Consider the following 26,928-nt stretch of genomic DNA (forward strand, 5'->3'; position numbering starts at 1 on the left):
ATGGCGTTCGCCTTGCAGAGGACCCTCTTGCGGGGATTACTCAGCGTTGTAGTTGCCGTCTCTCTTCTGATGCCATGCGCTGCTGCTGCTCGTGTTGATGAGCAACCGCCATCATCGCATCATGAGAACACCACCATGACTGACCTTTTCCGAAATCAAGCACTTCTCCGCAACAGTGTCATGGACTATAAGGTTGACACCCGAGCCAGCTCTGGTGATAATGGCGGAGGAGGTGGGGGTGGCGGTAATGGAGGTTTTGGATGGGGGTGGGGTCGTGGTGGTGGCGGTGGGGGAGGAGGAGGTGGGGGTGGTAACGGCGGCGGCGGTGGAGGTGGCGGCAATGATGGAGGCGGCGGCGGCGGCGGGAAGGGTAGTGGTGGTGGTAGTGGCAGAGGCAGAGGCGGTAGCGGCAGCAGCATTGGTGGCGGAGGTGGTGGCGGCGGAAGCGGAAGCCGTGGTGGTAGTGGAAGCGGCGGTGACAATGGCCACGGAGGAGCTGGAAGCGGGAGCGGAGGTGGTAAAGGTAGTGGCAGCGGCGGTAGCAGTGGTGGAGGAGGCGGAGGATGCGGAAATGGTGGTGGCAGTGGCAATGGCCGGGGGGGAGCTGGAAGCGGGAGCGGTGGCATCAGCGGTGGAGGAAGCGGAATTGGTGGTGGCAGTGGCAACGGCTGCGGAGGTGGTAAACGTGGTGGCAGTGGCGGCAGCGATGGTGGAGGAAGCGGCAGCGGTGCTGGTGGAGGTAATGGTACTGGTGGTGGAGTTGGTAACGTAAAAGGAGTAAACAAAGGGCACGGGAAAGGAAAAGGCGGTGGCGATGGAAAATGTGGTAGAGGTCATCATGGGAAAAGAGGTGGCGTTGGCCATCGAAAAGGCAGCTGCGGCGGTGCTGTCACTCGAGGCGGCAGTCGCGGAGGAACCATTACAGAGGGAAGGGAAGACTAAACCACAGTAGCATTAATTGCTTCAACAAGCAGTGATAGCCTCCCTCGTCTTACCATAATATCACGACGATATCGCCATTAACCGCTGCAGCCAAAGCTTCGTTCGATTCGCAAACCGGAAGTAATGGGATTTGTTTTCTCGTGTGGTAGTGCGTTGCTCTCTTCGTTGTCTGTTGTAGTGTGGGTTGCAACCATGTTAACGCTCCTAATCCAAGCATGCATAGAGACGTGGAGCCTTTAAAACCAGTTCTTGTTACTTATATCAGAGAGAGAATTGTTGTGACAAGTTAGTGATTTATCGAGATCGATGTCAGTGATTGGACAAGTAGAGTAATCTTCAGCATGTCAAGGTGTGAGAAAAGGTCTTATCATCGTATCCACAAATATTTAGAGAAAGTTTGGTCCTTCCAAGTTTTGGCGGCTTGCTGTATATTGGATGTTGTGTACCCTCGTGCTTTAAAAGTGCTGTCACTGGTAAGGGATTATAATTGATAGATATTATGATTAGATGAAGAATAAATATTATTTACTTATAAGATATTAAATGGGTAAGAGAAAAATATAGAAAGATTAATAATACTGAATTTAAAATTCGATATATTGAAAAGTTAAATATAGAAATAATGTAGGAATTATTTTATATAATGATCTAAGAACAATATTATAGATGTAAAAAAATTAGAGATAAAATTATAGTTCTAAAATTTATAAAAAATAAGATATTTTAAATGTCATTAGTACGTATGCCCCTCAAATTGGATTGAATGATCAAGTCAAAAGAGAATTTTAAGAAAATTTAGATGATATCTTTCCAAGAATAGCTATAATAAAAAAACTTAAAGAAAAATATATGATGAATATATATGTGAGTTTTTTTATAAAAAGATAAATGAAGATAGTGGTATGGTGCAAATACTCACTTTAAAAAAAGAAAAGAGATGAACATTTAATTACTTATAAGAATAATCACAATTGTAGTCAAATATATTTTTTTATTACTACAAAAGTATATAAAATTAATTATAAAAAAATATTATGAAAGAGATAATTTCATTTATTGAGGTAATGTGTATTTATACAAGTCGTAAGGGAAAGATTTTTCTCAATCATGTGCTCCAATCATATACTCAAATCCGTAATTGATCCTCAATCATAGATTGATTGAGGATTAGAACATGTAAGAACTATAAATTTGCCATTCCATATTTGTCTATATCATGATTTTCTATTATGCCCTCTTAAAATTGAGCTTATATTAAGGATATCAATCTTATTTCGTTCGATGCAACTGAAATATCCTACTAGTGAGAGACTTTATGAGGAAGTTTGCTAATTGATCAAAAATATAAATGTGAGAAATACATAGTTGATGTTTGACAACTTTATCTCTAACAAAATAGAAGTTGATGATCATGTATTTCATGAGTGGAATATTGGGTTGATGAATAAGTGGCACCAATATCATTATGGTATATTATAGAAGTGAATTGGGAGGTGATGCCAACTTCATATAGTAGATTGGTGATCCAATTGAATTCTACAACGATGGTAATAATGGCTTTAATATTTAGCTTTAGCGTGGATCTTACAACTGTATTTTATTTCTTGGAACACTAACTGATCAGATTTGCTCCAAAGAAGTCAATGTAGATTGATGTAGATGTTATATTATAAGTGTTGTCTATCCAATTAACATCGACAAAGGCATAGAGATAAAGTGATGAGTATTTACAAAAATATAAGTTTATGATTGAGAGACTCTTTAATATATTGCATAATACATTTTAGTGTAGACTAATGCTTAGTGAAGGGCCACTACATAACTTGTGATAATTTATTAACTATAAATGAAATATTTAGATATATAAGTGATAAATACTATAAGAAATCAAGTACTTGTTGATATTATGTGTGATCTGTAGTAGAGCTGTCATCATATAATTTGAGTGACTCAGTAGTAGAGAGTAGTATGGTAACTTCTTTTGCATTTTATGTTTATTTTTTATAATTAATTTTGAATGCACTTCTTTTATGATATAAAAAATCTAGAAGATATAAATGTTTCTTCCACTCCTAAAAAATTATTTAAGGTTCCTAAGTTCTTGATAGAGAATCGATTTATCAATTACTTAAGGAATTGTTTGATTTCTATATAATTACTTGATTCATTAGAGGAGAGTAGTGACTCAAGGTTGTGATGATAATATCGTCCACATAAACCATAGATTTTATAGTAGAATAACTTAATCTCTATGATAATTATCATTTGAGAAGTTACAGAGATAGTGAGGTAATGTTGCACTGGAGTAATAAGAGAGTACAAGTCTAGAGAAAATTTTTTGGTTGATGTGGTGAGAGGTGTGTGATTAAGAGGGTTTGAGGTATACTAATTTGAATCCAATGATTAATAGTTATTGTATTGGCTCGCATTCTAAATGAGTAAGATTTTGAAAGGAAAAAATAGACTCAACAAAAATAATATAATATTATATAAAGATTTTTTGAGTTTAAGGATCATACTATCGAAAAGCATTATGTTCAAATAAATAGCTAATAAAAATGTAATACTTAGGTATTGGTGTTAACTTATGTAACGCTTAGGGATATAGCTATGAATGACATAAACAATCAAATATTTTAAAATTTTAAATATTTAAAATTTTATAAAATAATTTTATAAATTATGATTAGTGTTATAGGATTGGAGTGAGTATATGATTAATGAGGTAGACTACAACTTGAAAGGTTGCTAACTAAAATATTAGTAGCATGAATGCTTAATGTAGGAGGGTGAGACCAGTCTTAATTAAGTATCGGTGCTTTCATTTAGTAAAATTAACTAGTTGAGATGTATGTGATGATGACTTAAGATGTTGTATGTCACATAATGAGAGATAAGTTGTTAGAGCCTAGTATTTACCTTCTCCATCAAAGTAAACTATTTTAATGGTAGGTTAGAATTAATATGCATGAGGCTCGAATACTATAATTATTGTTGGGATATCAGAACCAATGATAGTTATAGTTAAAGTTATTTTTTTGAATTATTTGGATTGAAGTTGTTACCAAATAATTAATGAAGGATGATAGTTTTGTGTATTATCTATATATCGAGGAGGCATCTTGTTCGATCTTTTATTAAAGTTTTTATTATTTTGATTGCCTTTTTCTTTGAATTCTTGATTGAATTGAGTTGTGATAGTTAGTTCCGTCTTCCTCTCTTGTCATTTCATGATCAATTATTATGTTACATAATTCTTCAATGACATTGATGAGTCACATGCATAAATTACTATCGTCAATTCTTTATATTCCTCTCTTAGGCTATTAAGAATATCAACAATAATTTTTTTATGATTTAGGGTCAAATCATTTATAATAACTTTTAGATTTTACATATAATTAGTAATAGTATTTCACTCTTATTATTTTCCTCAAAGAATTTATATATAAATAGCAATAACGAGAGTAAGGAAGAAAGATTCTTTGCTTGAAGCAAGAAGGTTTTGATACCATAAAGAATTTTTAGACTAAAATTATATATTCAAATCATGCACTCAAATATGTGATTGATCCTCAAATCATAAATGGGTTAATAATTAAAACATATAAGGAATGTAAAATTATCATTCCATATTTACCTATATTATAATCTTCTAGCGAAAGTTCGATGAATCAAACTTTCAAATAATATTAGAAATTTATTATAGTAAATAGAAGATAAAAAAATTAAAAAAATAGTATGACTATATGTTAAAATTTCAAAGATAATAACATAAATACTTTTAAGAATAAGATGAAAAAAGATACTACTTAAAATGAGGATAATATTAATATTATTTGAACTACAATAACTAATAAGATTAATATCTTAACAACAAAAATTCTTAATAAAATTAAAGATAGATGTGTAACATTAAGAGGAGTTTATGGTGGTGCAAGTAAGTTTAAAAAATAATTTTTACTAAAAGATTATATTTTAAAGATTAATAAATTTATAAAAAGAAAATTTTAAAAGATATAAAGAATATAAAAAAAGACTAAAAAATGATTAGTATGACAAGATATAAAATTTATAATAATTTTTATAATAAATTAGCTATTAAAGATGATGAAAAAGATATATATCGAATTGCTTAGGCTAGGAAAAGAAAGTGCAAGGATTTAGATAATATTATATGCATTGAAAATGAAGATCAAAGAATATTTATTAATAAAAGATGAAAAATTATTATTATATATTATTTAATAAATATTTCATATTAGACTTAGATTTAATGATAAATAATAGTAGTAGATTTAATAATCATATATTAATTCATAAAATTAGAGTTAATAAAGTGAAAGACACATTAAAGAAAATAAAAATAACTAAGAATATGAGGCATGATGATATCCAAGTGAGATGTGAAAAAGTTTAGAAAATAAAAAAATAGCTTAATTTATTAGCTTATTTAATAAAATCATAAAATTCAGAAGGATGCTTGGTTAATAGAAAAAAAAATTAATATCAATTTAAAAGATAAATATGACAAATAAAATTATTTAAATTATAAAAAATTTAAAATCATGAGATGATTTTATTATTGATCTCAAATAATTGAGGCCTACAATTTTATTGTTGTTATTATTTATTATCGTAAGCTCAAAAAAAAAATTCTCTCCTTTTTTTAGTTGAAGTACGATCATCAGATGTGAGAATAAAAATCGGTGGCTTAGGCAGATTCCAAACCAATTTTATTTTATTTTTTGAGGTACTCTCGACCATAAAAAACAAAAAAAAAAGGGGCCGCGGTTGGAGCGCGATCAGCAGAAGACAGACTTAACAACGTGTTAGTTGACCCATTTTTCTGCCGAATATTTTTTTTTAGGTAAGCTCACCCAAAATCTACCAACCGCTCTGAGAAAAGTACTTTTCTTGTATCCACAACCTATTCTTCCCATATAATTATAGCATTGCGAGCCATATATTCATGTAATAGTTTTTTTTTGAATGGAGAGCACTCGTTACAGTTTTTGTCCTTTTAAGAATCTCGTTGGTCTACAAAACCTCAGCAGATTTCAAATGAACTGTTCTTAAGATAAAATGGAATCTTAGTTTGTGATACGATCAACCAGAAATAATAGGTGACATTTGATCACACTTATTGACGACGACCAGAGAAACTATAAGAGAATTAATAGTGACTTGTGCAGTGTCTTACGTCTTCCACGTACTGTTGTTATAGGGATCAGCTGTTACGGGTATCAACGGCAACTGAAATCTGTTCACCGCGATTGAGCATGAGGGTCTTGAAAATTGCCATCTTCCATCGTTATTAATATTTTCGGGCGCCCAAGACGTAATTGGTAAGCACACCAAGTGACCGCAGCTAATATTTTGTAGAAATTTGATCTATCCGAGTTGTGGCGGCTTTCGGTATGCGTAACCAAAACTGCTCCTACTGTCTTGCGTTTCGGCCTTTACGAGTGCGGTCACCGACGGCGAGGATAAGCAGGAATGCGTTGGTCCATCTTGCACCGATGTGTTTTTTAAAGGAGGAAGGCGGTACGCCCACACAAACAGTCCTCGGAGCTCTGGACACCGAACGTACGAATAAATATATGCGCGTTAACGGATATTACACCGATTTAAATTATTTTTGAGGTACCATCACCAGGACGAAGGCGGTAAGGCCACCAAAGACTCCGCGCGCTACGTTTCCCCGGATGGAGTGTCGTCACCGTTGTGAGAATACGAACGTGACAGCTGGCCCAATTTTCCACCGATTTAATTTTTTTGGGGACAGTTTATCGTCAAGACGAAGGCGGTAAGCTCACGTAAAAGTCCGCGTACGTCTCTTCGTCAGTTGGAGCGCGAGTGGATTTCTGATCTATTTGATTTCATCTTGGGGCACTTAGCATCTAATGGCAGGCGGTAAGCTGACAGTTTTCATTCTTTACGGAGAGAACTGCTATCACACCACGCGTGAGGATCCTAATAATATCTACTCTCAGAAGAGCACTAAATTGATTGGAAATTAGTGCATGGTGCAATGGGTTGTCGGACTTGTACCAATCGATCTTCTCATCGAAATCCTTTTACCGGACAAATATCTAAACAACGCAGGATTCAGCGACTTCAGTAGGGGATTGGACACCAATGGCTGGGACCAGCCACATGTTCAGATTGGAACGAGGGAGGCGACAGCTCCTTCTAAACGAGTCAATCCCAACTTTAGCATCTAATGGCAGGCGGTAAACATTCAAAACTCATACATCAGCACTCGATTATTTCATGAATTAGATAGAGTACTTGAGATACTGGATAAATGTCATGCAGAATATGAGAGCAATAAACTGTTTCGAGGACCAAATAACAAGCAGCCAAAACCTGAAGAAGATCGACTCTCTTAACAGCTACGCAGTCGAGAAATCAAACACCATTCCGTCTTCAACTCGGCCCAAGAATCAAATTTCAGCGATTGAGTTGAAGGCAGTAATGCATGTACTGGGAATGCATGTGACATTCATAACAAAATGGAGTACTGGAAAAATATTTAGCCATGATCAGAGACAAAACCTGTAGTAAGTGATCGATTGTTATGAGTTCCCCCCAAATTCTCATCTCTTTATAAACCCTAAACTCCGCAGTGCCATCCAACTCTTCGTTGAATCGGTACACGAACAAATAGCAGGCCATGTAAGAAAGCCACGGCAGTAGTATGATGCGGATCAATCGGTAAAGGGAAGTTTATGACCTGGAAAAAAAAAAGAAAAAAGACAATTTTCGCCAATAAATTAGTTAATAAATCAACCACTTTGTTTTGCTGGAAATAAAGTGCAGAAGCACCTTCTTAAAGGGGGTGATACCCCAAGGATTATCGTGCTGCTCAGGCTGACCAGAAATGATCAAAAAACCTGTACGATCTGACTCAATATGTACCTATGTACAACAGCCACGTAGGAGTTTATTAGTGCCCAAAATTGGATTGGCAAACATCCCCACAACAAAAAGTAATTTTGCAAACAAGCTAGAAGAAATAATCAATCTACAAAAAAGATTCAAAAACAATGAGAACAGGCTGCATAATCTACCTCTCCAATCATTAGTCCTGGGACCAGAACATACACGTCATAGCACTCATTCTGTGGAAATAAAAATCAAAGCACTTAGTAAAGTCAATGGCTCCATATGCTTTTTGCTTTTGAATATCTCATCACTGCAAATAGAAGTTCATGCAATGGAATAATGATAAAAAAAAATGAATTAGTAGCATGAACATACAGATTGCAACACATTAATCTTAACCCAGTCAGCAGGGGCACCAAAATCAGCAACATCTACAGTCTTTCTGCACATTAAAAACATAACATGTCATCATTTACTAGCAAAGAACAATAAGCAACCAAAAGACTCTGAAAGAGCTCATGTCAAAATTGCAGCAAATTAAAAGGATATAATAGTGGAATATAGCACATTCTTATCAACTCTAAAAAGTAAACTATCATATCGCTAACAGAAAAAAAAAAGATAGTCCTAGAATCTTATTTCACTAACTTCTGACTGTTCGAATATGCAATTAATATAAGAGAAGGCCATTAAAATTTTCACAAAGATGCTGCAACTACTGTTTTCTACTTATTGGCAATAGAAAATTAGCATTGGTCATTTACAACAAACAAGTTTTTATCAGGACCCAACAGAATGTGCTAATCTTTCTCTTATGACTCTCGTGTCATTTTTCTTCCTCTATTATCAACACATGTTTTGTATTCACACTTTTCTTTTTTGACTTTGCCTTGTCTGTCCATTTTTTTAAACAAAAATTTCCTTTCTTTCAAGTTTCTTCCACCAAATTCATAAAACCTTATCCCTCAGAAATCTGAAACTAGGATTTGCATAAGTTGATGAATGTTGATGTGGGATTTTGGTATTCAGGTATCACTTCGAAGGGTATAGCTCAGACAGGTTAAAATAACTTAACCTACTTCAAAGTTCAACCTCAAACCAAACATTCTTAGAGGTATCATACAGTACAACATGAAAATCAGCTACTTTTCAAGACAATGTATACAAATTGTACAAGCAAAACCTTGAAAAAAAAATATAAAAATCTCAACTTCAAATGTCAGGTTGTCCGAGTGTGAAGCTATCTGGGTACTGGTTGCATGGTAGTTAATATTTACTTATTGCTATCAGCTGTCAAATGGGATGACACAAAAAGGGTGGAACTAGAAAGGCTGTGATGTTGGTAATTCGTATGGTTGCTGCAAAGACAATGTGATCAGGTTTGTCCATATAACATATGACAGAAACCTCTAACATGATTCTCACCATAAAGCATCATATTATGTGCAATCTTTGAGACATCGATTAGGAAAAGCTATCAAACGACCCAAGAAATGGAACTACCCAGTGTTAAGACTGAGCGTGTGTGCTTGCTTGAAAAAGTGAATTGGCTCAACTACAAAGACAAACCCCTAAATGTTGAGTACCTTCATTATCTTCATTTGATACCAATAATTGAAAACTGTAAAACAATTAAAACCATTTAAGGAATTCAAAATGAAATATACCACACAAAAGGGATTTTTTTTTGTATTTGAAAGTAGTTAACAATCAGAGAAACCAATTCAGATCAGCAAAAGGAAAGCCTGAGGGTCTTTTCAGGTTCTCTAAAATTTTGCCAAGACAAAGTACACTTGAAAAGTACTGGATAGTTTCTAGCATTCACAATTCTACATTTAATACACAAAAAACTTCAAATCCTTGTGAAGTCATATACATAACAAAAGTCATATTGAGAAAGAAATGGTATGAATATTTGAAAAACAGACTTAACCGTGGATTAACAAGTGTTTTCACAACTTTTGCTGCATGCTCTTGGTAAGGTTTTCTCCTCTTAAACGGGCCTACACAAAGTCTAAAAAATAAGTAAATAATGGTTTTTTTAGTTAATTAAAAGGGTTGTAGAAAACATACCAATGCTTTTACCTTGTTCATCCTCCCTCAGAATAGATGAATTCCCATCCTACAAAAGAAAAGGTGTAAGACATATTACCTTAGAGAGTAATATTTTCTAGAAGGTTATGTTACTCTCAGAGTGAATTGTCACTCTTTAATGACTTGGATTCATCTTTAGATCTTACTTAAGTATTTGAATTAGATCACTGAAATTGAGACAGCTAATCAGAAAAATCATGGATGCTATCTTTAAACTTGTAACATACAACATGAACTTTGGCTTCAAAATTGTAGTTTTCTAAATCAATTTTTCTTATATATACATCCAAAATTAGTAATACAAACTCTGGCCTGTAAAACAGAGTTCATGTGTTGGTTCATCATTTTGAGTATAACAAAACCACTGGATAATAAGCAATTAAGTTTTCTTCCTTTTGACATGGACCTCAATTAGCTCATAGTGGTAAATATGCATTAACTGTTATTGTGTAGTTTTATCCACCTGAAATGCTGATATCTCAAATACAGTTTCCAAAATCAGCTATCAATTTAATTCAAATTATCCTTTCATCCTAGCCCAACTAAATTATCAAATAGTTCAAGCAGAGGTCAATTAAGTATAGCTGTGTGCTAGGATTTGATTAAATTAAATCTATTTATTCTGATAACCAAAAAAATTCTGAAACAAACTCAACCATGCTAAGCTCATCGATCCACTTTTGCTTATAGGCATCTTTTAAATCACAGAATTGGAGATATATATACCTAGTATTTTAAAAGACCTTTGATACATTCTCATTTACTAATTTGCATATTCTCCCATTAGTCAAGTTCTTTCCCAAAATTCTTTAAGTTATGAAATTGAAACTGTTGATACTATCTCCACTATAAGAGACTTAAAAGATTTCACTAACAGCATTAAACCAAATTTAAATTTTATCCTAAATTTACTTGGTAAAATTATTTGTCACAATTTAGCAATTTGAGATTACAATTGTGCTCATTAGAGGGATATGACTGAGAATTTGATACTAACTTCACTATAGCCTTAAAGAATATCAGTAATGTTGTGACACCAAATGAGAATTGTTTCCTAAATCTACAATATGAGATCATTTGTCTCAACTTTAGCACTTTGAAATTATAGTTAGGGTCATTTGATGGATATGATTGAAAATTTTGACTATTTGTTAAGAAGTTTGTTAATTAAGTGATGCAATCCATATTGTGCTTGTGTTGCTTTTTTGAATGTATTGTACTAGTCTCCAAAAACTAGTACCTGATTTTATTATTTTTCTTAAGAGGTTTGTCCACTTCATTTACCCTTTAGTACTTCACAAAATCACAATGTTCTATCTTTTACATGTTTTGTTGTCCACTATTCATCAACTGACATGCATTTGTTACATGTTTGACATAAACCATGTCAAAAGAATTAAATAAATTGAATATGACTTGTGATTTAAAATATGCATGAATCTTGTATATAATGCTTGCTCTCTTTCAGGTCCCAAGGACGGTAAAGATACACACAAATATTTCTTTCATAGGTTTAACTGTTCACCTTTTACATTCAGAGAAGACCTGAAAAGAAAACAGTACCTGATTTTCAAACCTCATAAATGATGGAAGATGTATAAAGGGATTTTTACGTTGACCAGTTCGGGACTTATGCTTCTCATACTCAAGGAGCACCTGTATATGGTAAGGTTAAACAAGAAAAAATGATGCAGATAAAACAAACTCAACAAACTGAAAAAAAGCTGGTACATGCATAAAGATAAGAACAAATAGCATTAAATGCCAACATAAAATCCCATGATTGTTATCCATGGTACAAGAAACAAGATAATTTAACATAACCATGCTAGTACTCATTGCTGAAGATTTATGCAGCACCGATCCTCATCATAAAACTTAAACTAGGCAACTGACTCATTGTACATCAACTTGATAATGATTTCCTTAATCTAAAGATTACTTGAAATTCTGAAACACAATGCCTGTAGCCATGGGCTAAAAACTCGAAGAAACATTTTTAATTACTATAGTAAAAGATGGGCATAAAAAAGATGCAGGAGGACTAAAGATTTGATGTGAAAGCCCTCGAGTGAATAAATTAGAACTGTGAGAAACCATATTTACTTTATAAGCTTATGTCTACAGATCCACTCCTATCCTAAACTGTGCACATACCATATGGCATATATGACCATCGAGAAGCACAAAATAAGAATTCCAAATTGACCATTTTCAGCTTTAGCAAGTGTCGTCAACCTTTTTCAAATAACAAAAATGAAACTATTGCACAGGCACGTGTTTCCTTGAAAATATACAAAAGCAACAAGCCCCAATGTCCCAACTGCCATGATAGTTGGGACTTGGGACATTACCGCTTGTCGTTGTCACCATTGTGGCTGTCATTGTTCTTGCTGCTGTAAATATAGATTTGCCAGGGTCTCAGATATTAAACCTCCACAGATAAGAATTTACATACTTACAAATATTAACATATAGTAGATAACAAATTATAATGAACATCTATCTAATGCATTTATAACAAAATACATAAAATGTAAAACATGGTATTGCAGAAACCTACCAACAAGAAATTATGTTTTTGAGACCTCATAACGAAAAATATGCTGATCTAAATTTTATGCAAACAGTTTTCTGAAATTTTATGCTTAAATATCAACAAAATAGTTTCCTTAACAGAGAGCCCTGAGATTGATAGAACAGCTTTCAATCATTATGAAGAATTGCTCATTGTTTAGCCCTATAGATGAAGTTGAACTACTAAAGACATATCAAAATGGATGACAGAAAATTAAAATAATAGAATGAACCAAGATTAGAATTGCACGTTCATTTAATGCATTACCTTCTCATAGAAAGTTCGGAAAGACCAAGACACTGTTGTAAAAGTCCTGCATAAGTAGTGGCATCTATTAATAGATTTTCCCCCAAGAAAAAAAGAATGCTTCTGTAGCTGATCATACTAGAGTCCTAGACAAAAATTGTCACTCACGTTTTCCATGTTATCCTTGGCATTCAGCACTACATAATGTTCATCTAAATGTTTCATTCAAAAGATGCTAATAAAGCATAAGCTTCATCCATGCTTTCAACTGTGGTTTGGTTATAATAAAACTTTATAACCCAATGGTCAAGAAGGTCAGGAAAGAAAATTCTTCCAAATTTTTTTTTAGAAAATGTAGCAATTAAAATGAACAGTCAAAGTTAAAAGGACACCTAATGAACAACCAACTGATCATTTAGATCCCTCGAGACAAGTATATGGTAACAAAATAAGATACAGATCACCGTATTTGCCTGTTCTTTTTCTCTTAAGTCCTAATCCATTTGTCTACACATGGCACTGGAGAAATATAATTGAGTGACTTCCTTAAGTCATACAAAGTCCAGTATCATACTTCATTACAAGATTACAATACTTCAACTTTCCTATTAAATCATGCTGCTGCTACCTTTTGCAATCACAAGGTTTCAGAATTGTATTCATAGCAGTTGTTTACTTTAGTTTTATTTTGTCTCAAACTTCTGCAAGAAATACCAGGATACTTCATGATCATCTTATTATTGCTTTCTGTTTGTAAAATCCTATAGGAAGGAACAGGAACCCATCCTTTGATATGTAGGCAAGCTAGATAAAAGATGATCCCTAATGGCATACCAGATTACACTGAGGCAGCCAAGGTGGTCCTTGTCACTCAAACAGACCTGACAAGCGTATCATAATTGCTCTGACCAGTTGCGATAAAGTTTTCCTAATGTTATGGACATCGAAAAGGTAAATGAATCAGTGGACCATAGATTTCTTCATAAATTTGTGTCATCTGATTCTCTCATGATCAACAATTTACAAAACAATTAAAAATAATAACAAAAACAATATAAGTAAAGAAAAGGTCTCACTTGGGAGGCTTGAAAGTCAGTCCAACCTCAGGCCAGAGCCTACATTGTGTCACCTATAAGTTTCAGGTCAATCATATCAGTACCAAAATAGTAATAACACGATTCCTAAATATCCACTCACATTTAGCAAAAGAATGAACCTGATGGTTTATAATATACACAGCATTGCTTTATATGGTTTGCATGTCCTATTCTTAGAAATTAAAGAGCATACTATGAGGACATAGCAAATAAAATGGCATATGTTTCTGGTTACTACCATTCATCTTCTTGTAATTTCTTGGTCATGAGAGTTTACTTAAATGACAAATTCTTTCTTTCTTGAAGTGTGTTGATCCATGTAGAGATCACCAGTTAGTGTAAGTCTAGTTCTGTAAGTAGACTGAACACATCAATGCATCCCTCTGCTATAATTCATAGAAGGTGTTACATTGATCAGACTCATCATCAAACAGCAATTCCAACGACACTAACCATAGCTGAAAGCAATCAAAGAGATAAAATTGTTAATTGTTAATATTTGATGGAATGACAAATGCAACAAGCTGTATTTTCCAACAGTTTATTTTTTTTATTGTTTCTAATAAGCCTTATCATTTTTACTGCCAATAAGTTCCTAAACCAAGAAGACTTGGGGTAATTTTTTATTTAGATATTACAAAAATATTTTTAACAGACTTTGGTACATTTTAGGTGGGCTAAAATTCAAAACTTATCTAAATTTTTAGTAAACTGTTACTACTTCAATTGGCTAGTTGATTGTTATCCAATACAAACAAATCTAGCTAAGAAAAATCTAACAACTTAATTAAAATCAGTTGAATGTAACTATAGCTAGAAGCATAGTTAGAATCTTGAATGATGTATTGAACTACACATTTTCTTAATATAAATCTGAATTTTTTACAAGTATGTCATGGTAACCTTCTTCATCTACCTCTTGTTAGATATCGTCCTAATTATAATCTCTATCGCCTCTACCATGGCCTCCCTCACTCTTTATTTTTTATGTTCTACCTACTCTACATGTGGTTGCATCAGAACTTAGTTCACAAGACCCACTTCCAACATCAAAGAAACCAGTTTATATATAATGATTTAACAGCATACTTTCCTCTTGTCTAAGGTTAGATGTCTAATAAATGATGGAGAAGAGTTGTAATAGCCACCTTAAAACATAAAAAAAAAAGGATATCAAAGAATAGCAACAACTAAATGAAGGGTCCCTCAGCGCATGAGGGTCCTATCAAGACCCTGGGACAAAAGAAAATTCATCAAGCAATGAGCAATTGTTGGAAGAACAATATATCATACGTACCAGTTCATAACCGCCCAATCTACTTACTATTCTCCACAACCTGGTAGAGAAAAATTCAGAAGTGTTGGTCTGCCATTTGAGTTATGCACAAAAAAAAGCAAAAATTAAACATAATGACACAGATCTTACTTGAGACAATTCAGTGTTTGTCCATAGAATTTAGGTGGTCTGAACACCATCCTCCTTTTCTTATAGAAACTCACCAGCTCCTTCAAGAAAGAAGCTTGTTCTTCCTCAGATCCAGAAAGATTGCCATCAAAGTAGGGGTTAAAGGTAGATGACTGGGTCGAACAATCTCCTCCAGTATTTTCATCATTCAAGTAGGTTTTGGTGTGATTATCTTCTGCATGAGGTTCCTTCACATGTGTCATTACAGATGCTGTCTTATTTTCTAGCAGTGTAGATGGAGAACCTAAACCACCTATTTGATCAGAACCAGTGTCAATTTGAGCCATTGTCACAGTGACCAGACCATCTGTTTGTTTGTTCAAGAGTGTCTCATCAGTTTTCTTCTCCAAGAGTGCGTCATAAACTTGCTTCTCGGTCAGTGTATCATCAGTCTTATCAGATATCTCAGCCAAATTGTTTTCTGCAGAGGTCTCGACGGATTCAGAGTTACCAGCCTTCACAGACAGCTGAGAGCTCTGCTTATCTGTATCATTCTCCTTCAGTAATAAGTCCCTACCTTCAACCTCTACTTCAGTCTCATTATTTTCAGAGAGCTCTGTCGTTTCTTGCTCCGAACCAACCTCAGCCATTAGCTCAGTCATCGCCGACTATGTAGTTTCTCAAGGGCAGAATGTTCCAACATATAAAAAATCAGCAATAAACCTTGACAGCGAACAGATAAATTTAACATGATCCTATTTCTTGCTCTAATATGCATATCAAAATATCTTCAGGAGTTCCATTTGCAGCCTTGAGAAAGAATGATATCTTAAATCTTGAACGTAATGAACGAAAAGGTAAGCGCAAAACCCTACTGATCCCAGTGCTTCGTTATCGCATCAACGCCATACATTACCTGATCCCTAAATGATCACAAGACTCGAAACTACTATCCCCTAGAAATACATTCTTTCTGATAGAACAAAAGATATCGTAGCCTTATCCGATCGAACGGGTGAATATAGACAAACAATTGCAATATGAACAAGTAATTCGAACGGAAGAAACCTGGTTAACGATCCACACGGCCACGCCTTGAGACGCCCACAGCGGAATCTACCCCGAGTCCCGAAGAAAGACGAGGGGAAGACGTATGCCTGCGGACCAGAGAAGCAATATGAAGAAGCTCTACTGGCGTCCAGGGTTTTGGAGCGAAGCCTTCGAAATATGAAAGGGGAGACGAGGGGAAGACGTATGCCTGCGGACCAGAGAAGCAATATGAAGAAGCTCTACTGGCGTCCAGGGTTTTGGAGCGAAGCCTTCGAAATATGAAAGGGGAGATGGCCGACCGAGATCATATGACCCGAATACGGGATACGAGCGTACCCGAATGCGGGATACGAGCGTAACTTTCGGATACAATCACCGTCCGTCAACTTACCGCGTAGCCGGTTCTGTTGCGGGATTCTTTCCTTCTACTGCGCGGACAACCGGCGATGATTGGAGGGTTTGATCGGAGGGTTGGTTTACTGTTTTGGGAGCTGGAGGGTTTGATCGGAGGGTTGGTTTACCTTTATATGTTTTGAGAGGCACTTCAGCTCAGCTGGCCACCAATAGGATAATTTTGCAGACACTATTATAGCACTTGAACGGCGGTGAACACAGCCATTTTGAACTACATTTTTACACGTTACTAAAGCTTTTTACAGACAGTAAGCTCGCTAGAAGAACAGACCTCTCGACTTTTTACTGAAAATTTTACACAATTTGTGCCAGGTTCTCTCTGACATATTACTGTTCAAAACAGACCACTAAAAGTTTTACACTAATCCCCCTCATCACACAAACTCAAGACATATGCCAATTATATTAACTAGAAGAATACACGAACAAAATTACACAAACCAATCATTTTAATCATTCTATTTTACAGCATATTATGGTGAATTGGGAACGTCGACAAAATGATCTCAGTATGATTACAACAGTGACCTATAAATAAAAGACCAACGGTATTAGCTGAACTTAAATCTTTTCGGTTCCCCTTTAGATGAATCCCTTGTTCAGAAGAGAGAATAAATTGCCATGAAAAAGAAAGCTGGTGGTGGCTACCAAGTGGGACTAACAGATGGTCTGATTCTTGCAGGCATTCGTGCAGGCTGGTGGAAGTTGGTATTTATGGGATGCTGGAAGGCAGGCTTTGGAGTAATTGACATCTTGTTCAAAGAGTACTCGAGATCATCCCCATTGTCGAGGTCTAGATCGTCATGCTCTTCATAAATCCCTGCATTCTCAGGGAAATCAGGGGCATCAAGGTCATCAAATTCATACTCATCTTCGCTGTTGCAATTGCTGTAAGTCGTCTTTACCATGGACCAGAACTCGAAATTCGGCCGCATGAATCTTCAAAAAGAGAAGTAATGGTTCAGAGACAATATTTAGAAGAGGTATCTATATATTTAATAAATGAAATTTCAATAGAACCAACGATAGCAAATCTTGCCAAACAATATAACTACTATATTAATTATCATTAAAATAATTTGAAAGGCTGTCATTATTAGGAGCCATATGTAATGTGACTCACATCAAAGGCTAAATCCAAGGAAATCAGAATCATTGTGATGCTTAAGTCCTCTAAATTTAGCATAAGAAGCTTGAAAATATTCTTGTACAGGATTCTGAAAACATAATCTACTAACAAGTAATTTAGATTTGAAATTTTTCCAAACAATTTTTGGTGAGGAATAAGGACAAACCTGTCAGACTCTTTTAGTAAATATGGATCAAATGGGAAGAACATGTCCAACCGCTCAATTCCTCCAAAAGCTTTTGAGAATTCAGACTCAAGTGAGTAGTCATAAAGGTAAGGGACTGATGTTTTAAACAACCGAGCAGCCTTTGCCTGTCTAAGAAACTCTAGCACAATAGAGGGCAAACAAACCTGCAATATGGTCAGGCAAAGAAGATCAGAACATTTATGATCCACAGAAGAATGTCACAGAAATTTGGCTTCATCTCTCAACCATCACCTTCAATTCAATGTAATGCATATTAACTGAGGGCCTGATTTGATGAGAGTCCCTCATTTCTGAAATATCAAGAACTATTATTCTTGCAATGGAGATGAGTATCAGACTCATCAACCCCTCACTTGGAACACTTAAAAAGGATCAAGTATGTTGTGTTTTCTTGCATTTTTCCTGATTCCCAAGAGGTTGGGTCCAATATTTTTCGGAGGCCCAAGCTCACCATGGAGTTTAGGATGGAAGACCAACCAAGTTTTTTAGGGCTGATGTTCATACAGCTCTTATATGCACATTTGACACTAAGGACTAAGGTTTTGTTGGTGATTACATTTTCGTACTTGAGGGGCTTTAGAAGAGATTCGTGTTCCTTAAAGAGACATGTCGGAAATTTTCTCCGTTTCAATTTGTAATGGTATGTCTGTGGGTTCAACATAAGACTCTCTTATCTTCATGTGTTGCAAATATATCAGCAGTTACAAATATTTAAATACTCCACTCCACAGGCATGATTAGCAATTTAAATACCCAACTTAAAGCAAATAAACATGAATTCCCACAAACCTTAAGAGGATCCAAGGTCGGGTGACACAAGATTGAACCCAGAGGCATATGAAAAAGCAGATGTTTGAGGTGAGGAACATCCAAGATTGATCTCATGCGAAAGCACAGGATGTACATTGTAGCCTACAGGGAAAAGAGTAAAATTCAACTAAATCATGTAGGAACATACATCATAGCAACTTATATCATCGTGATTTGCAGTTCAAAGAACTCTGATACATAATAAGGCAACAACTACATAGTGAAAAGTGAAAACAAATGAGAACAAGCTGGTAACAGTTATGTAAACCACCATAATTAGTTATAATGTACATATAGTGTCACTTGCTATTGCTCTTGTTTATGTTCCTAAAATGACGTGAATCACTTAGAAATTATTAAAATGCCCACAAAAGAACAAAGCATAGTTTAAACAAGGTTTATATCCTAATTCAATTTGATTAAAACAAATCACCATAACCATGGTTCTACCAAAGATATCTCAGTCAACTAATATTGCATTCAAGTGGAACCAGGCCACAATTTGCAAGCTGGGTTTGCACTGTAGAAAGGAAGAGAAAGATCTCAAGCCAAACCAAAAACTGCAGTTGAGGGATTCTTTCATTAATGCGGTTAAGGTATTACCACCACCTCTGAATAGGTCGTTTAGAGGTGGAGGAATCTGACAGACTGTTGATTGTTGACAAGCACAAACCAAAACTTTTAGAAGCCATATGAACTATAGTTGCCATAACAAGAATATAGTCAGATGATAACTAATGGCAATACCAAAGTACTTAACCATCCAACAAAGCATCCTACTTCACCAGCTTTGCCCATTGTCTTATATTTATTCCCACAAATAGAAACAAGGGGGAGAAATCGCCTTTTCCTCCCAACAAAGACAGAAAAAGACAAAGCATCCATGCAGTTGTTTCCATCAAGATATGCAATACTGTACTGTACCGATGTTTCGAGGTTGGCACGGTACGGTACCAGTGTACCGAGCGATACACCAGGGCATACCGAACAGTACACCCTGGTATACTGAATAATTTTATATATTTTTCTTCATTGTAGTACTGCAGCACTGCTACAGTATAACACTGTAGCACTGCAACAATACTACAGTATAATACTGTAGCGCTGTAGCGGTACCGGACGGTCTACATACCAGTATGTCATCGGACCGGTACGTACTACCCATACCAGACGGTACCATTCGGTACTGCATACCATAGTTTTCATACACAAATATTTTATATCCTGGTAAGGTGTCCGACTGTCCGTACAACCAAAGATGATGAGAACATATGCTCATATTACATTCTCAGCATGCAAAATGACTAAGAATATGGGACATTTAAAGAGCCTCAAGTTCGAAATAGTTCATATCTTACCTGACATCCGGAATAAAAGACTCGATGAGCTTGAGGATTGATCTTTCCTTGATTATCTTGGAATTGGCAATATTCAAAACACCAATCAACTAATCTGAATCAGGATTCAAATAAGGACCGGCTTGGTTGATGAAATATATGGATAAAGAATTAGATGCAAGAAATAGAAGGATTTTTCACAAACCTTTTAAGTATACTTGCAACCATGGAAGATGAAATAAACTTAGCCCGTGCCAGATAACTTGCAAGATATGCAACAGCCTTCATTCTACATTGAATAACCCCAAAAAAAATCATATAACACTTGTTGACTGAGAAAAAAAAACCAAAAAGAAACCTGGTAAATCAAAGAATTTCAATCTCTTATTGATTGGTATTAAGCTAAGCAATGAATACATTAATCAAGCAATTCCAACATAATTATGACTGCAAGAACATGTTAAGCCCAGAATAGCATACATGATATCCAGCTCACTAATGAATATAGAACCAATGTCAGATTTCAAAGCCCTCCTTGAGTAAAAGCTAAATTTTGAAAGCTACGATGTACATACACAACCAAATGGATTTGTCGAAACAGAAACAAAATAGCAAGTAATGCTATTTTCCATTTTCCTATTCAAGAAACATTAGAGTATCTTACAAATGCAGAAAAAAATTCAAAGATCCTACCAGAGGAGTTCATATTCAGTTTTCTGAAACCAGTGACAAATATTTGACAAGCTTAGCAACATCAAAGAATCAAAAAGTATGAAACTGGACAATCCGTTAATTGACAACCAGTTAGACATTTTGTCCTAGAAATTATTGCAGAAGCCTGACCTCATAATCACAAGAAACTATTGCTAGCCCATGTGTATCTTCATTATAGCTCATAGGTTTTACGTAAAAATCAAACTGTGAGACACAAAAAATGAATGTATAGTTCTGGTCAAAATCTGGGAACAATAATAACAGTAAGATATTTAAAAATGTTCACAAAAAGAAAGTGAACAAGGCATGTGAACCATTTGAAGGGATAAGAATAGCAACTTTTGAGCCATTAAAAGTCACATGTCAAAAACAACATTATATGCACCATAAGGTCTGGCAAAATCATCATTGGTTTCCGTGTTATGCTCAATCACCAGGTCCACACTCCAACAACTTGAACGCATTCTTGCAGATAATTTCTCAGTATAATCAATATGCCGAGTTGCTGACTCGAAATGCTCTCTCTCTGCTCTCATCCTTTATAAAATGTTTGATAGTGTAAAGCCACAAACTTAACTCTAAGCTTAGAGTCACTAACAACACAAAAGAAACACTAGATGACAAGATATATGTTTGAAAAATGAACTATTCTACAGCAATGTGTTATTATGTCTTCTCTACTGCTTATGGTTACTATAGAGTATAGACAATTCCAACCTCTAATTACAGACAAAAAGTTGTCCACTGGGTGTTCCCCGCTCATGGACTGGTAAGAGATTAAACTTTATCATCAAGTTTAACATTAAAACATCAGTAACTAGGAAAAACTCTGGTTTATTATGTTCAGTTTGAAGTTCCGAAAGAACCTGGAATCTGGATCCTCATTCTTTGAAACAAATATATCAGTCAGCAGAACAGCAAATTTCAGACCACAAATGTCAGGATCCAGGGAACATGCATAGAACATCAGGAACTGCACATATGAGCAACTGAGTGAAGCTTACCAGATAATAGACAAGAAACAATATTTCAAAAGCAAGAATGAACAGAAAACAAAACTACCTGAGCAAATTTTGACTTGTGAAGTTTTAACATAGCTCTTCGAAAAATCTCTGAAAGTGCTTCAAAAACCTGTTTAACCAAGATCAAGATGAGAGTAAAACAGAAGGTTACAAAATATCTAGTGTAAAGCCAACGAAGGCAGTAACTTGCTGAAGTTTATCATGCATAGATCAGCAAACAGGTCACTGACAGTTACTTTATTCAAAGCATGTCACATAGAGAGCAAGCTTTGAGGCCAAGATTTATATTATATCTTACAATTTGGAAATAAACATCAGAAAGTGACCTTTGAGGCCATGGCAAGGTCACTTTTTAGCAAACGTGGTGTCAAGGTTCGAATCGTGGAATCTCTTTGCTTTCAAGAGTAAGATTTCATACATTGACCCTTCCTAGGCCACATGTTAGTGGAAGCCACAAGGACCGCTGGATCGCCTATTTTTCAATATGAAAATAACCATTTGTAGAGACTAAATCATCAGTGTTTGAGATAGTCGTTCCTAATAATCTGTCTGGTCCTAAAACTGACGTTGAGTAAAATTCTTGCTTGAATGATAATTTCCTTTAAAAAATCCACGTGAGGATGCAAAATATGCAACATATACATCACAAGTGTGACCTCAGAATAGATTGATTTTACAGTTTGCCCAATACAAACTGGAATGCAGTCAACCTAGAAAAGCATCTCCATGTCATAGTAAAAGAGTATCACACATAAACAGTACTAAACATGTTAAGAGGTGTTGCAAGAATTTAATACTAACAGCAGCTTCTGTTCCGAGCAGTCTTTTCCTTGTTAGGTTGTTTACATAATGCTTAATAATCTAAAACTAGATGATCAAGTGATGAGAGCTAGTTTAATGCCACAAGCAAAGAAACAAGGAATACCATAATTTTGGCAAATGGTAAAATTTTACAGTATACGTCACTTAGGATATCTCAATTGAACTTGTTTTATATATTATGAACAGTTGCATATAAAAGGAAAAAAAAAGTAAATAATGTATAATTAGATACAATATATTATACTATATTAAACAAAATAACCAACAAACAACTCTTCTTTAGATGCTATATGGATCATACAAGAATTTGAGCATCTAAGCAGTTTGATGGATGGCCAACTTATGGTAACATCAACTCGTGTGTCTATTTCCACTCGGTAAACATATTTAGCTTATGTTGACCTTTTTTGAGTACCTAACCCAAGAACAAGTTGGATGTTTAATACTCAAGCCACAAAATCAACAACCAATACCTTTAAGAAAGAAAATATTGTTTTTCTTTCATATAAAAATCTGACTACGTACACTAAACATACACATTGAAAATAAAACCTAAGAGAATATTGGGAATTTCTCTAGGTCGATGCAATATCTTTAAAAACAATAGATGTTAGATGTAGAAGTTCACCTTTAATAAATGGCCATTCTCTGCCCGTGATTTGAGATGTTCACAGACTATCACCATCAGACCATCCAATTTGTCGGCAAAAGCATTGCCCTTTAAAACCCCATTTTCCATGGGAGGCTGAAAACCGTGATAGGCATCTCAGTCCCAATTTGAAGTCGGGAAAAAGTAATCAATAGATTTCATCAAGAACATTGTATGATTATATCCTACAATCCACTAAATATCATGTTAGTCAAAAACAAACCTTGACTCCAACTTCAGCATCAGTACCCATATTATCTTCCCATTCTTCAAGTTCCATCTCAAATATGCCCTTGTTATGCTCTTCCTGCAGAATATCCTCCCAGGTTATGTTTACCTGCAACACTAGGAAATTAGCACTTAAGGCTATAGATTTATTTGCAAACACAATCTCATCAAGAAACTAACAGGACTAGAACTTACATCCAAATCTGTAAGCAAATCCACCACCTTTGCCAACAATGAGCTTCCTAGGAATTCTCCAATTTCATCATTTTCCAGCCCAAGCATGCACTCCACATATAGTACAATCATCTGCATATGTTTCAACTTGATGAGTTGGTTCCAGATTTACCACAGGAAGTCAAAACTATTTTTGCATATTGCAAAGAAATCATACAAGAAACTTCCACGTCAACTTGAAGCAACCAGCAGTACAGGTGTAAGAGAAAAACACCTGATGTCTAAGCAAAATAATGTGTTTGCCATAGATGAGGCTTACCATCGTAAAAAATAAATAAAAGAATATTGATGCCTTTTTGAAGTTATATCACGCATAAAATGACCTCTACACTATCCAAAACAACAACATGATGGAATCCATCCCCTACAAATATCATAAGGTGTTTTCTTCAGAGCAGATATATGTCCATCCATACTTCTCATTCCTGATTCTTTCGAATCAACCGACTGACTCCAGCTAGAAGTACTAATTACCTAAGCTGCATAAGTGAATTTTGTTTGTCATAATTCCACATATTGCACAAGATGCAATAATGAGGAAAAGCAAACTCACAAGAAAGAAATAATACCATGGCTACAGCCTTTCACCACTACACTGTTAGTGAAGAGAAAGAAAAGTTTGGGTATCTTCTGATGCACTATTTGGAGATAAACAGGAGAAATAGCTTTCAATTTTGGGAATGGAATTTGGAAGTAACATGTTCTCTATATTTCCGAAGAGAAACTACCAGAGGACTGGAGATGAGAAAGCTTTTTAGAAGAAAGTGTGTCTTAAATGTCTTCACAAGTTAATAGCTATAGATTATTTTAGGCCAATGACAATTTGATGATAAGACTGCAGATATACATCCAAGTCTTATCCGAAAGAAAAGAAATGCTGACAAATATTCAGGTGATAGTGAACTGCACCAGAAGAATAAAGTCCAGATTGCTAGAATAAACTGAGGAAAAAGGAAAATTTTGATAAGAGATTAACAATAAGATATTCTATAGTCTCTATATAACAGAACGATTTTAGCCTACAGTCTCTGTACATCAGAATGATTTTCATTCACTAATCCAAAGAAGCATGTCAGGGAAAGATGGTTTTATTAATACAATTGCAGAAGTTCACAATCACCACTCCAAATCAATAAGCATGTTTCTAAGTCTGGTTTTAATAAGGAGGGTTAAAGGTTTAACAAACAGAAGCATCATAACTTACATCTTTGGGGTCTGTGCATCTAGGCATTCTTTTTTCAATTATGCTCTTCAGCTTCATTGGAGCAAGAGGTACTACATCAGTGATATAATGCAAAGCCATGTGAAGCTCACTATGAACCTCTTTCTTTCTTGTAATCCATCGTGATTGGCTGATGGACTCCCTTAGCCTTCGAGGTGGCAGAAAGTTGTTCACAAGCATACGTAAACAACCATCAAGAAACTTGTCAGGAACAGCAGCCTGGTGTCAGTGACCAAAAGAATTGCATAAGTAATGCACATTGAATAAAGCTAATAGTAAGAAATTATCCTCTTCATAAATATGCATACCAAGGAAGTGATCAATTCCAACAATGCATTCCTCGCGTCCAACCCATAGTTCCATAGGCACAAACCAAAAATCTGGCATATATATTGTAAGCAATTATGACTTAAGAAGCTAATGGAGCATACACAAACACACAGAGTGAGCCATGATTGTATTCTCCTAGGACATACATTGCTAATTAGAGAACCATGGTATACAATGTCTATTTTGGAGACAGCTCCTGATAGTGCCTTCAATGCCGTCTGCAGAATAGATTGAGAAAGAATGTTAGGTTTCTAAAATTTTCAGCACAGATCCCTAATTGTATATATGTATCATCACCAACCGCCAGTAAAGCCTCCTCGTCAGGACCCATTCTCTTTCCTGGATCCACAATGCTAAGCAGGTAGTCATACTGATCTCTATCACTCTGAGCTACCAAAACTGAAGCCTGTAAAAAAAATAAACATGATAATCACTCTCACTAAGCACTTCTAGAATGTAAATTAATATGTATAAGACAGATAGTACGACACAAATACAACTGCTCATTCAATGAAGCTTAATCCATAAAAATAGTAACATGTGTCCATATTATATCGAGGAACATCACAAATTGACGTCAAATTGAGCTAGTCTAACACAGGCAAAAATAAATGTCTCATTTTAAGTGGATAACCATAGGTGCACTGCTGATTCTGTTGAAAGATTAACTCTGTACAAGGGGTCAAGCTTCATGAACTTTCTCATAATGGCCAATTCAGGATAAAAAATGACACTCATCCAATCGCTGTCATCATGCTTGTAGATTCTAAGCTAGCTCGCAATAAAAAGAAAAGCAGCGAAAGATGGCACAGCTTTAATGATTATTTGAGCTTCTTACCATCCTAACACCATCGAGGACATGTATAACAGAAGCAAAAGCTTCCGAGTCACTGAGGTAGCAATCCTCCACCTCAAAAATCGGCAGATCGTTGCTCGCCAATTCCACCCCCATCGTCACGCAACCAAGTTCAGCGAAGCCCCTTCCTCGGTAACTTTAGGCAGCAAGAACTGATTCAATCACCCAAAACCATACGATCATTGATCGTTTTAATTAGAATTCAAGAGATCAATAAGAACTAATTCAAGAACCCACTAAAATAAAGGTCGTTTCCCACAGAAAAGAGCGGTCACTTGAATCGAATCGAAGCTTTAATAAGACGAAGAAAAGAAGAAATATTGTACAAACAAAGAGAAAACGTTGGATTACGGCGTGTGCGGATGTGAATCGCTGCCGCGGCCCGTATCAACAGAAGTCTCGCGCTTCCTTAGTCGATCCGACTCAGTGGGCGCGCAGAGGAAGAGGCTACGGCGACTCGGAAGCGCGAGGAAAGGGGACGGCTGGAGTAAGGGGGTTAGGGTTCTTGAAGCTACCCGCACAGTGCCCGAATCATAAAGCAAATTTAACAGAACATCTTACAGAAGCCCTCTGCGATTTGCGATGTGGTGATACAAACGGGTCGAATTGGAATTCGGACTGCATCCGTATATTTCGTGGCTGACAGGTTT

General features: G+C 35.5%; 3 protein-coding genes across 4 annotated transcripts; 1 reads left to right on the top strand and 2 right to left on the bottom strand.

Moving 5' to 3' along the window:
- LOC135606664 (glycine-rich protein DOT1-like) lies at positions 1-942 on the top strand. Its single transcript, XM_065097718.1, has one exon. The coding sequence runs from the start codon at positions 1-3 to the stop codon at positions 940-942; it is 942 nt and encodes a 313-aa protein (XP_064953790.1).
- Positions 943-7,225: 6,283 nt separating this feature from the next.
- Positions 7,226-16,945, bottom strand: LOC103978117 (AT-rich interactive domain-containing protein 3-like). Of its 2 annotated transcripts, XM_065098939.1 has the most exons (12): positions 16,322-16,945; positions 15,275-15,921; positions 15,146-15,185; positions 13,828-13,880; positions 12,773-12,818; positions 11,491-11,583; positions 9,907-9,955; positions 9,767-9,836; positions 8,209-8,275; positions 8,019-8,069; positions 7,774-7,866; positions 7,227-7,681 (listed from the first exon to the last, which is right to left on the bottom strand). In XM_065098939.1, exons 2-12 carry the CDS (start codon positions 15,913-15,915, stop codon positions 7,562-7,564), a joined length of 1,323 nt encoding a protein of 440 aa, XP_064955011.1. In that variant the 5' UTR covers positions 15,916-15,921; positions 16,322-16,945; the 3' UTR covers positions 7,227-7,561. The 2 variants fall into 2 exon arrangements, with proteins under 2 accessions (XP_018678945.2, XP_064955011.1); XM_018823400.2 differs by having other exon boundaries at positions 7,226-7,681; positions 15,275-16,945.
- A 146-nt stretch (positions 16,946-17,091) lies between these two features.
- LOC103977934 (uncharacterized) lies at positions 17,092-26,821 on the bottom strand. Its single transcript, XM_009393595.3, has 16 exons — positions 26,630-26,821; positions 26,261-26,430; positions 25,724-25,828; positions 25,569-25,640; positions 25,401-25,472; positions 25,075-25,311; positions 23,832-23,942; positions 23,632-23,745; positions 23,388-23,504; positions 21,978-22,046; positions 21,782-21,888; positions 20,407-20,490; positions 20,223-20,316; positions 18,844-18,966; positions 18,013-18,197; positions 17,092-17,656 (listed from the first exon to the last, which is right to left on the bottom strand). The coding sequence occupies exons 2-16, from the start codon at positions 26,372-26,374 to the stop codon at positions 17,362-17,364; spliced, it is 1,899 nt and encodes a 632-aa protein (XP_009391870.2). The 5' UTR covers positions 26,375-26,430; positions 26,630-26,821; the 3' UTR covers positions 17,092-17,361.
- Positions 26,822-26,928: the final 107 nt, after the last annotated feature.

Source organism: Musa acuminata, chromosome BXJ2-3 (assembly GCF_036884655.1).
Source record: "Musa acuminata AAA Group cultivar baxijiao chromosome BXJ2-3, Cavendish_Baxijiao_AAA, whole genome shotgun sequence".
NCBI lineage: Eukaryota > Viridiplantae > Streptophyta > Magnoliopsida > Zingiberales > Musaceae > Musa > Musa acuminata.